This window comes from Panthera tigris, chromosome C2 (assembly GCF_018350195.1).
Source record: "Panthera tigris isolate Pti1 chromosome C2, P.tigris_Pti1_mat1.1, whole genome shotgun sequence".
In the NCBI taxonomy this organism is placed as follows: Eukaryota; Metazoa; Chordata; class Mammalia; order Carnivora; family Felidae; genus Panthera; species Panthera tigris.
In genome coordinates this window covers 71,455,868-71,468,847 of record NC_056668.1, presented here as the reverse complement: position 1 = coordinate 71,468,847, position 12,980 = coordinate 71,455,868, and the positions used below count along the sequence as shown (strand labels likewise).

The 12,980-nt window shown below is 37.9% G+C and overlaps 1 protein-coding gene across 1 annotated transcript in view; it reads left to right on the top strand.

The window, feature by feature from the left end:
- RNF168 (ring finger protein 168) overlaps window positions 1-12,980 on the top strand; it is a 36,696-nt gene that overhangs the window by 15,283 nt on the left and 8,433 nt on the right. Inside the window, exons 3-5 of the mRNA XM_007090953.3 lie at window positions 309-385; window positions 2,759-2,938; window positions 5,462-5,583. Of these exons, the coding sequence (XP_007091015.1) occupies window positions 309-385; window positions 2,759-2,938; window positions 5,462-5,583 (379 nt within the window). The remainder of the gene's footprint in view (window positions 1-308; window positions 386-2,758; window positions 2,939-5,461; window positions 5,584-12,980) is intronic.

Here is a 12,980-nt window from a genome sequence, read left to right as displayed (position 1 = left end):
TTTACTCATGGACCCTTCCCCTAATCTCTTTGATGTTGTAGGATTACTTTTTAAAACTGCTTTCACTGTTACTTTAACAGATTCTAGAACAGGAGTTAAGTATATGTACTTATGTGCCATTTTGAACCAGAAAATCTATGGACTTTTCTTTTAAAATGGAATTCTGTAGAGAAGATACTGCTATAACTGTTAATAATTGTACATTTAATATCACATGTTCAGGTTAATATAGGTTCAGTGAAAGACCAAAGCTAGCCATAAAATTCTTTGTTGCCTATAATATTGTTTTCTTCCTTGATCTCTAACAGTTGATGACTATCAGCCAGTTCGCTTATTAAGTAAACCTGGGGAATTGAGAAGAGAATATGAAGAGGAGATAAGCAAGGTAGGTGCTAAATAGTTACTTTTTTTGTTTTTAAGTTTATTTATTTACTTTGAGAGAGAGGGAGGAGCAGAGAGAGAGAATATCCCACGCAGGCTCTAGGCTGTCAGCGTGGAGCCCAACATGTGGCTCGATCTTACAAACCATGAGATCATGACCTGAGCCCAAACCAAGGGTCGGGCATTTAACCAACTGAGCCACCCAGGTGCCCTAAATGGTTATTCTTTTTTGGAAAAATTCTCTGCTGTGTTTTCAAGTTTAGGTTTTACATACAGTTTTATGTGCCTATGTAAATAATATATATTGTAATAAAATTAATTTTAGTGTACTTTAAAAGCTTTATTTTTTACATGTTCAAAATGTAGAAAGTAGCTTTAATTTATTTATATATAATTGGTACTCTTATGTGATAGTGATTTTTTTTGCATTTTCCCTTCCTTAAAAAAAAATGTTTTTTTAATATTTATTTTTGTGAGAGAGAGAGCACGTGCGCATGAGCAGGAGGGGGCAGAGAAAGGGAGAGACACAGAATCTGAAGCAGGCTCCAGGCTCTGAGCCGTCAGCACAGAGCCTGACACGGGGCTTGAACCCATGAACTGCAAGATCCTGACCTGAACCGAAGTCAGATGCTTAACTGACTGAACCACCCAGGTGCCCCTGAATGTGTAGAATATTAACATGCACCCAAACATAAAAGTTACATAAAAGTTACTCTCAGAATAACTCCCTCCTGTATCTTATCCACCCTGTGTCCACCCACCTTGTAGATAACTAATTTTATCACTGGGTAGTTTATCCTTCCTTTGGTATCTTTTATAAGAGTAAACATATATATAACTGCTCATTTATTACATATTGCATACTATATATTTTCTAATTACATATAGTACTGCAATACTGTGCATGTATATTTTAATATTATTAGAAGTATATCTTCAGGGCAGATTTCTAGATATGAGATTGCCAGGTTAAAAGGTAAATGATATATAGATTTGTTAGAACTGTCAAATTCTCTTTGATTGGGGTACATTTTGTATTCCCAAGGAGAGCACCTGTTTAGAAACATACTTGTCAACAGAGTACTATCAGGCTTTCTTTGGCTCAGGTCATGATCTCACAGTTCATGAGTTTGAGACCTGCATTGGGCTCTGTGCTGAGAGCTCAGAGCCTGTAGCCTGCTTCAGATTCTGTGTCTCCCTCTCTTTCTGCCCCTCCCCTGCTCTCGTGTGGGCTCTCTCTCTCTCAAAAATAAATAAACGTTAAAAATTTTGAAAAAAAAAATACAGTACTTCAGGCTTTTGAATTTTTGCTAATCTGATGTATGAGAATGGTATTGGCATAGTGTTTCTTTAAAAAAAAAGCTTTGTTGAGGTAGAATTTATCTATGGTAGATTTCAGTATAGGAAAATTTACTTATTTTAGGTGTATAGCTCGATAACTTTGCTTAACCCAAGGTCACAAAAATTTCTGGAATTTTAGTTCTTATGTTTTGATATATAATCAATTCAATTAGATTTTGAGTATGACATGAGGTAGAGTTGAGATTCATTTTTTACTCATACAGATATTGTATATTCTACCCCCATGTATTATAGTGAGCATCTTTTCCCCAGTAAATTCTCTCTGAACCTTTTAGAATATCAAGTGACTCTAAGTGTGGGGTCAGTTTCCACCAGTGTCAGATTATGTTAGCTCTAGGCTTAAAGGCAGGAGGAGCAGTTTGTCTGATTATGTTCACTCTCCAGTTCCTTCGGTAATTGCTTATCATGCCCAGGTTTTTTGTTTTTTGTTTTTAATGTTTATTTATTTTTGAGAGAGGAAGGGAGACAAAGCACAAGAGGGGAAGGGCCAGAGAGAGAGGGGAGACACAGAATCCAAAGCAGGCTCCAGGCTCTGAGCTTTCAGCACAGAGCCCAACCCAGGGCTTGAGCCCACCAACTGTGAGATCATGACCTGAGCTGAAGTTGACACTTAACCAGCTGAGCCACCCAGGTGCCCCAGTATAATGTCCAGGTTTTAAAGTCGGTTTTTGTTGGAAGATATCTTCTACCAGTGTTTTGCTCTATCATTACTGGAAGCTGGAAGTCCTATCTCAGTGTAGATTTAATTGTTATTTCTCTTATTATGAGAAAGATTATCTTTTCATATAATTAAGGGACATTTTTATAATTTTTGGGGGGTGAAATGTCTGTTCTTGTCTTTTGCCATGCTCTGAGACTGGAGCTTGCTCAAGATTCTCTCCCTCTCTCTGCCCCTCTCCCCAGCTCGTACTTTCTCTCTCTCGAAAAGAAAAGAAAAAGAATTGCTTTTAAGAAAAGAGAAATATTGCAAGTATAATCAAAAGTTCAGAGAAGTGTTCTTTATTATTTTTTTAAGGTGGAAGCAGAGCGACGAGCCAGTGAGGAAGAAGAAAACAAAGCCAGCGAAGCATACATACAGAGATTATTGGCAGAGGAAGAAGAGGAGGAAAAACAACAGGCAGAAAAGAGGCGAAGAGAGATGGAAGAACAACTGAAAAATGATGAAGAACTAGCAAGAAAGCTAAGCATTAATATTGTAAGTTTTAGGAGAGTACTTGGAAGTACGTTCCTCTTGCTTTGCATGGTTTTCAAAGATCTGAGGAAGTTTTTCTGACATTTGCTCTACTTAAAAGCAAAACACGTTTTTGTTTTTGTTTTTTTGCATGTTATATATTTGCTCTGATTGAAGTATTCTTCCTGGTATGTTAGTAAATTCAGAATATATAGGAAAGCTTCCTCTCTCCCCTTCCACATCTATATTCCCATTCCTGTTCCATCAGTCTCTTTCCCCAGAGGTTAGCACTATTAACAGTTTATTATTTTTTCTTATTCACCTAAAAAGGATGTATCAAGTACACTGTTCTTTTTGTGTTTTTTCACTTGATATGTCTTAGAGATTTTATGTAACTACACAGTCTTTTTATTTTTAATTTTTTTAATGTTTATTTTTGAGAAAGAGACACACAGAGTGCAAGTGAGGGAGGGGCAAAGAGAGAGGGAAACAGAATCTGAAGCAGGCTCCAGGCTCTGAGCTGTCAGCACAGAGCCCGATGTGGGGCTCAAACTCATGAACTGTGAGATCATGACCTGAACTGAAGTCAGACACTTAACCAACTGACACTGGGCACCGAGGCACCCCAGTGTAACTACACAGTCTTATGTAATTTTTTTTTTAAGAGTGGCATAATATTCCACTCTATGGATGTAAATCACTTTTTGGGAGTGAAGCACATTAAAGCTTTAAATACTACAGTAGACATGAATTTTATTACCTTGCTGTAGTTAAATTATTGCCTTAGGAAAAATGAATAGAAGAAAAGATGATAAAGCCATACTTGTAAGACCTGAGGGTACAGTGAGATCTAGTGATTTGAAAGAACGTGGCAGAATTCATTTGGGGTTCTTTTAAAATACAAATTCCCATACCGTTTCTAAATCTACTGAATCAGAATTTCTGGGGATAGGATTTAGGGAGTACCATTCCTAGAGGCATCTACGGAAGTCGGATGTGCCTTTGGGTTTGAGAGCCTCTAAAAACAATTCCTCTGCTTTCAAACAACAAATATCCTAAAATATAATTACCAATAAGAAGTATATCCAGAACTGCGATTTTTTTTTTTGAGAGGACCACTGTTCATAATAGTGTACCCAAGTTTTATTTTATTTTATTTTTTGAAATGTTTATTAATTTTTGAGAGAGAGAGCATGAGTGGAGGAGGGGCAGGGGGTGGGGGACAGAGGATCTGAAGCAGGCTCTGCTGGGACAGCAGAAAGCCTGATGTGGGGCTCAAACTCAGCCGAAGTCAGATACTTACTGGACTGAGCCACCCAGGTGCCCTATTATTAGTGTATCCAAGTTTTAGATTATATACTCTTTTTAATATATTTTTTCTTTTAAAATTATAGTAGAATAGTTTTAAAAACGTACATAATTAGGAAATTAAATAAAAGACATTGACCAGGAGAATAACAAATGAGATCAGTAAGAAAATACATCGAAGAGGAGAATCTGGGGTTATCTTTACCTGTCTTTTAAGAATCTTGTTCTGATCCCTCTTGTTTTTAACAGGGATTGTAAGAGTAGAACTGTTGATATTTTAGAAGAATTCTTGGGGTGCCTGAGTGGCTCTGTCGGTTAAGAATCTGACTTTGGGGGCACCTGGGTGGCTTATTCTGTTAAGCGTCCGACTTCGGCTCAGGTCATGATGTCACAGTTCGTGAGTTTGAGCCCCGCGTCGGGCTCTGTGCTGACAGCTCAGAGCCTGCTTCAGATTCTGTGTCTCTGTCTCTCTCTGCCCCTCCCCTACTTGTGCACTCTCTCTCTCTCTCTCTATCAAAAAAATAAATAAAATGTAAAAAAAAAAAAAAAGAATCTGACTTTGGCTCAGGTCATGATCTCATGGTTTGGGGGTTCAAGCCCCACATCAGGCTCTGTGCTGATAGCTCAGAGTCTGGAACCTGCTTCAGATTCTGTGTCTCCCTCTGTATCCTTTCCCTGCTCACGCCCTGTCTCTCTGTCTCAAAAATAACATTAAAAAAAATTTAAAAATTCTTGGGTTTACTTGGAAAAGTTTGTGGTCCAAAACCAAATGTCTACCACCACCAATTATATTAATTTTTCCAGTAGTGTAGTAAGAATATTATGAGACTGGTAACAGCAAGTAAATATTTATGATATTGGTATGTTCTTAAATCCCCAATGAAATTATCTTTACATAAAATTAGCTTATATTCCAGGCATAGCCACAATTTTCCCCTATAGATTAAGGTAGCTATAATTATATGAAGCCATTCATTAGAAAAATGGATATTAGTAATATCATGCCCTTTGTGCTTTTAATGTAGAGTAAAAATGCAATTAATGTAGACCAATTTGGATGGATTGAATCTTATTTATACTAATTTTTGCATGGTCACTATTATTCGAAGGATATGTAGAATTTAAATGTGTGCATAATTCCTGAAAAATTTTGTTGTGGAGTCTGAAGTAGTCAAAATAATAGCTTATTTTATTATAATTTTAAAAATAATGTCTGTTATGCTTTTTCTCTTGTTGAAGAACAATTTCTGTGACGGAAATGTCTTGGCTTCTCCCTTGAATTCCAGAAAATCTGATACAGTCACAACCAAGTCTCAAAAGAAAAGTAAGAACAAACAAACAAACACTGGAGATATTCAGAAGTAAGTGAACATGACTATTTATCAACTACTTATTGATCACTTACTGTATGCTGGTGTTTTTGTTCATATAGTCCACTGATAAATAAAATTCAGTCCATGAAATCTGTGAAAACTCTCCAGATGGTCTGAGATGGTCTGAGATTGATGTAAAGTGAAAATAAGGCTGCTACTCACATAGCTTAGACACCTGGCTAGCACGAAGAGAGGTACGAAGTCTTTTTTATCTTGATTCTTCAGGATTTTCATGTTCCCATTTTCTCAAAATTAACCAGTTGGATTCCCTTTTCTCCTGGTCTAGATTCAGATAAGAAAAAGCTGGTCTTACATAAGGTCATCCTTACTGAAGGAGGTTGTAACTTGGCATCTAGGTCATTCCCCTGCCCTCTTTTCCCCAGTCTATGCATTATATTTCTTCCCTATTATACAAAAAGCATGAGTCAGGTAGTCAGTAGTAGAGTGATTTAGTCTCCTCACAGTGCCCCTCCAGCAGCAGGTAGAGTTGATGATTTTATGAGCATATAAGCTTTCCCATAGTAATTAACAATTGGAAGAGTTAAAGAACCGCAATCTAGACTTTAAAAATAGGGGCACCTGGCTGGCTCAGTTAGTAGAGCATGCAAGTCTTTGTTTGTTTTTAGTATTTATTTATTTTTGAGACAGAGAGACAGACAGAGAGTGAGCAGGGGAGGGGCAGAGAGAGAGGGAGACATAGAATCTGAAGCAGGCTCCAGGCTCTGAACTGTCAGCACAGAGCCCGACATAGGGCTCGAACTCACGAACTGTGAGATCGTAAACCGAGCCGAAGTCAGACGCTTAACCCACTGAGCCACACAGGCACCCCTAGAATATGTAAAGAATTCTTAATATAACTTAACAAAAGACAAACATTCCCGTTTCAAAATGAGCAAAGGACATGAATGGACATTACTCCAGTGATGTGCATATGGCCAATAAGCATATGAAAAGATGCCCAAGATCGTAAGTCATGCAAATCAAACCACAGTGAGATACCATCTCACATTCACTAGGATGTCTGTAAACCAAAAAAATGAAAATAGTAAGTGTTGGCAAGGATTAGAGAAATTGGAATCTTGCACATTATTGGTGGGAATATAAAATGGTGCGATTTGGCAGTTGCTCAGAAAATTAAACAGAATTACCATATGACCCAGCGGTTCCACTCCTACCCATGTACTCAAAAGAATTGAAAACAGGAATTCAAACAAATACTTATACACAAATGTTTGAGTCAGTACTTCAAACAGCCAGAGGATGGAAACAACACAAATGTCCACTGAGGGATGAATGGATAAACAAAATGTGGTATAATCCATGCAGTGGAATATTATTCAGCCCTAAAAAGGAGTGACCTACTGATACATGCTGTGACATGAATAAACCTCAGAAACATGCTACATGAAAGAAGCCAGACAAAAAGGGCTGCCTGTTATATGACTTTATTTATATGAAATAGCTAGAGTAGGTAAATCTGTAGAGACCGCAGGTTAAAAGTTGCCAGGGCCTGGGGAAAGCTGGGAATGGGGAGTTACTGCTTAACATATATATGATTTCCTTTGGGGATGATGAAAATGTTTTGGAACTAAATAGAGGTGATGGTTGTACAACTTTGTGAGCATACTAAAACGCCACTGAATTGTATACTTCAAAATGATTGATTTTAGGGGCACCTGGGTGGCTCAGTCGGTTAAGTGTCTGACTTTGACTCAGGTCATGATCTCGCAGTTTGTGGGTTAGAGCCCCACATCGGGCTCTGTGCTAACAGTTTGGAGCCTGGAGCCTGCTTCAGATTCTGTGTCTCCTCTCTCTGCCCCTCTCCTGATCCCTCCCTCTCTCCCTCTCTCTCACCAAAAATAAATGAACACTAAAAAACATTTTTTTAAAGGAAATAAATGGTTAATTTTATGTTATACGGATTTCATCTCAGATGTCAAATGATTAGCAAAAAGGCTACACAAGTGTGAAAATTAAGAAAAACTGCTAAGTAACTCGTTTTAGTTAAAGAATAAATTTTGATGGGAGGTGCCTGGGTGGCTTGGTTGGTTAAGCATCCAAGTCTTGATCTCAGGGTTGTGAGTTCAAGCCCTGTGCTAGGCTCTGCACAAGGTATGAAGCCTACTTAGAAAAAAAGAATAAATCTTGGTGGAAATAATAGGACTGAAAGTATCATATACATCAAAACTTTTGGGAGGCGGCTAAAGTAATATTTAGAAAACTTTAAATGCCATATCAGAAAATAAGAAAGGCTGAAAATATACTCAAAATGATAACTCCAGGAATACATTGCTGGCCTAACATTAGAACATGAATTAATGGGGATGGGCAGGGACCACCTTCGTAGCTGGCCGCTGGCAGTACCATGGCGACCCAGAACCCCCATTCCCAAGGTGTGCAAGACTTTTGTTCCAGAAAGTTGGAAAGCTTGCAGCAGCTGTAATACGTGGTAGCCTTCTTCTTCAGATTGCCGGTCACAGTGGCTATGTGCAGATTGACTGGAAGAGAGTTGAAAAAGATGTAAACAAAGTGAAAAGATTAAGAAATGAGCAAATACGGCAGCACCTGGAAGCAACAGAATTTTTCAAACAGAACATTGTGACATCCAGTGGATTTGTGGGAGGCTTTTTTGCTAGGCCTTGCATCTTAAGGAGATGAATATTCTATCACAGTGGAGTCACCTGTAAGAAGGGAAATGGTAGCAACAAGATGATTTCTTAACATTACCCACCAACAGAATCTCCAGGGCAGTAAGAAACAACTAGGTGGACACTGCCAAACTCATGACTTAAGAGTTTTGCCATTGAAGTTTGGCAAACTAGTATTTGCTGTAAAAACAACTTATGTGGTATGTGTATAATAGTATTCCTGAGAAAAACATGGCTCTCATTTATCTTTTTAAAATTTGCATTTGTTTTTAAATTAGCCTATAAAATACCACTATTGGATGTAGATATATAGAGAAAAAATGTGTTGGATATATTCCCCAGTGAAATATTATCCTTGTTTTATTTAAATAAGATGTTCTTTACTATGCTTTGTAGTATAGTGCCAGTAATTAAAAATTTGTATTACAGCTTCAACATTAAGGTTGGCTTTTTTTTTTTTAAGGTACATTTGCAATAAACTGAAGAACTACAATGCCCTTTTGTGAAAGATTTAGAAGTAATAGAATTATTAAAGATATTAAACATATTTAATACCAAGAAAAAGAAAATGAATTAATGTTAAGCTATTAACTTTAAATATGAAAAGCATGGGAATGATCATTTTTTAATGTTTATTTTTTAGAGAGAAAGGGAATGATAATTCTTAATGAAGTAGGAATAGGAAGAAACTTAACCTGTTACAGGATATCTACTAGAAAATTTATATCAGATATCATACTTCATGGTAGAAAATTGAAATCATATCCTGTTAAGTCTGGCAAAACACAAGGGTGGCCTGCTGTTTACCACTTCTGTTCAGTGTGTGTTAGAGATTTCAGTCTGCACAGTGAGATGATAAAATGAAACAAAAGATAAGAGCTTGAAAAAGAAGCCATTGTTAATTAGGAGAGTTTGGGTAGCTCAGTCGGTTGAGTGTCCGACTTCGGCTCAGGTCATGATCTCACGGTTTGTGAGTTCAAGCCCCACGGCCGGCTCTCTGTTGCTTGCACAGAGCCTGCTTTGGATCCTCTGTCCCATCCCCACTCATGCTTGCTCTCTCTCTCTCAAAAAATAAACAAACATTTAAAAAATAAGTAAAATACCATTGTGGATTAAAAAAAAAGAAGAAGAAGCCGTTGTTATTAGAGGTGGAATGTAGAAAATACATTGAAAAATCCAAGAGTTCAGAGATACATTTTTTAAATTAATAAGAGTTTGGGGCGCCTGGGTGGCTCAGTTGGTTAACCATCTGACTCTAAAAATTTGTATGGAAGTGGGGCGCCTGGGTGGCTCAGTCGGTTAAGCATCCGACTTCGGCTCAGGTCATGATCTCACAGTCTGTGAGTTTGAGCCCCACATCAGGCTCTGTGCTGACAGCTCAGAGCCTGGAGCCTGCTTCGGATTCTGTGTCTCCCTCTCTCTCTGCCCCTCCCTGGCTCATGCTGTGTCTCTGTCTCAAAAATAAATAAAAACATTAAAAAAAAATTTATATGGAAGAGAAAGAACTTTCAGATACCACCAAAGAGAAATAAAATGTGTGGTGGAGAGTTGGGTGCTTTTAATTTATAAGTAAATATATGTGATATTTTTGCACAAAGATAGATAAAATGATTAAGGCAGTGTAATCGCTTAGAAATAACAGTTTATAGTGCCTTCATGATGGCTTTGGTATTTTTAAAATATGTCCACAAATTCTTTGATATTCATCCCTTAAAAAGACAGAGCCCAATTCCCTTCCCCTTGAATGTGGGCTGGACTTAAGTATACAAATAGAATTACCCAAAGGGATGTTGTGTACTTGGGAGATTAAGTCCTGAGAGGCACTGTGACTTTTCTCTTTTTTGGGTTACCTGCTCTGGGAAGTTTAGCTGCTCTGTTGTGAGCAGCCCTGTGGAGAGGCCCACATGGTAAGGAACTAAGGCCTTCTGCCAGCAGCCAATAACGAAATGGGACTTCCAGAATAGCCTTTTACATAAGTGAGCCTTCGTGGAAGGTGATCCTCTAAGCCCAGTCAAGACTTCAGATGACTAACATCTTCCCTAGACCCTAATGAGAGATCCTGAGCTCGAACCACCTAGCTGAGCTGCTCTTGGATTCCTGACCCTCAGAAACTGTGAGATAATGTTTGTTGTTTTAAGCCACTAAGTTTTGGGGTACTTTGGGTAATACAGTAGTAGTCATTTTAATCAGTGGGAAAAGGATGAACTTGTCCATAAGTGCCCCAGGGACAGTTGATTATACGAGGAAAAAATGAGCTTGGACCTCTACTCATACCATATATAAAACTTAAGGTGGATTAGGGCGCCTGGGTGGCTCAGTCAGTTGAGCATCTGACTTCGGCTCAGGTCATGATCTCACAGTTTGTGGGTTTGAGCCCTGCATCAGGCTCTGTGCTAACAGCTTGCTCAGAGCCTACAGCCTGCTTCAGATTCTGTCTCCTCTCTCTCTGCCCCTACCCTGCTCATGCTCTTTCTCTCTCTGTCTCTCAAAAATAAATAAATGTTAAAAAAATTTTTAAAAAATTAAGGTGGATTAAAGGTCCATTAAAAAGACAACCAATAAAACTTTAAGAAGATAATGAAGGAGATTATCTTTGGGGAAGGATATTGTAGAGAGCAAAACATGATTAGATTATAAGATTAAGAATGCCTTTATCAAAATACCTTTAGAGAATAAAATGATAATCTTCTGTCTTTTAAGAAGATATTTTAAGGTATTTAACTGAAAAAAAAAAAATGTGTGCTGTTAAAAAAATACCCACCTATGAGGAAGAAAACATCAGTAGAAAAAGAGGCAAAAAATTTTGACTTTACAGAAAATGAAACCCTGAAAGTTAATATATATTTGAAAAGAAGGAAACACAAAGTCACAGTGAGGTAGCATTTCATACTCATCCTATTGGAAAAATTAAGGTTTCCGGCAATATAAAATGTTGTAGATGATAAGAAACACTTATGTGTTTAGTGTAAATGTAAAAGGTTGATACTCTAGGACTCTGGGATACAAACACTGAAGAACCCCAGAAGAGGGGCACATGGGTGGCTCAGTTAGTTAAGTGTCCAACTTGCTGCTCAGGTCACAATCTCATAATTAATGACTTTGGGCCCTGCATCGGGCTCTGTGCTGTCAGCATAGAGCCTGCTTCAGATCCCCTCCCCTCTGTCTCTGCCCCTCCCCCCACTCATTCTCTCCCTCCCTCTCTCTCTCTCTCTCAAAATAAATGAACTTTAAAAAAAATGTTGAAAAAAAAAAGAAACCCTAGAAGACATGTACAAAAACGTTCCCAGCAGTACTATTTGTAACAGCAAAAAGCAAAAGCACCCAGATGTCCAAAAGTAGAACTGAATACTGTCCAACAGTCAAAATGAATCTAGCTGAGGACAACAGGCATGAGTCAGGAAAATGGGTGAAGAAAAAAACTGTAGAATGCATGTAGTACGATTCCATTCAAAATCACGCAGCGCTGAGCAATACATGTTAAGGATACAAATGTGTGGTAAAACTATTTTTAAAAGCAAGAGATAAGAAACACTCTGAGGTGGAGGACAAAGAGGAGGCTACATAAAGGATTTTATTTATTTCTTTGTTTATTTAAATGTGGTTTAAGACCCTGAGATAAGGAACACGACAGGGATGTCCGCTCTCACCGCTGTTGTTTAACATAGTGTTGGAAGTGCTAGCATCAGCAATCTGACAACAGAAGGAAATCAAAGGCATCAAAATTGGCAAAGATGAAGTCAAGCTTTCACTTTTTGCAGATGACATGATATTATACATGGAAAATCCGATAGACTCCACCAAAAGTCTGCTAGAACTGATACATGAATTCAGCAAAGTTGCAGGATACAAAATCAATGTACAGAAATCAGTTGCATTCTTATACACTAATAATGAAGCAACAGAAAGACAAAGAAACTGATCCCATTCACAATTGCACCAAGAAGCATAAAATACCTAGGAATAAATCTAACCAAAGATGTAAAAGATCTGTATGCTGAAAACTATAGAAAGCTTATGAAGGAAATTGAAGAAGATATAAAGAAATGGAAAAACATTCCGTGCTCATGGGTTGGAAGAATAAATATTGTTAAAATGTCAATACTACCCAAAGCTATCTACACATTCAATGCAATCCCAATCAAAATTGCACCAGCATTCTTCTCGAAGCTAGAACAAGCAATCCTAAAATTCATATGGAACCAACCACAAAAGGCCCCAAATGGCCAAAGTAATTTTGAAGAAGAAGACCAAAGCAGGAGGCATCACAATCCCAGACTTTAGCCTCTACTACAAAGCTGTAATCATCAAGACAGCATGGTATTGGCACAAAAACAGACACATAGACCAATGGAATAGAATAGAAACCCCAGAACTAGACCCACAAACGTATGGCCAACTAATCTTTGACAAAGCAGGAAAGAATATCTAATGGAAAAAAGACAGTCTCTTTAACAAATGGTGCTGGGAGAACTGGACAGCAACATGCAGAAGAATGAAACTAGACCACTTTTCTTACACCATTCACAAAAATAAACTCAAAATGGATAAAGGACCTGAATATGAGACAGAAAACCATCAAAACCCTAGAGGAGAAAGCAGGAAAAGACCTCTCTGACCTCAGCCGTAGCAATTTCTTACTTGACACATCCCCAAAGGCAAGGGAATTAAAAGCAAAAATGAACTATTGGGACCTCATGAAGATAAAAAGCTTCTGCACTGCAAAGGAAACAATCAACA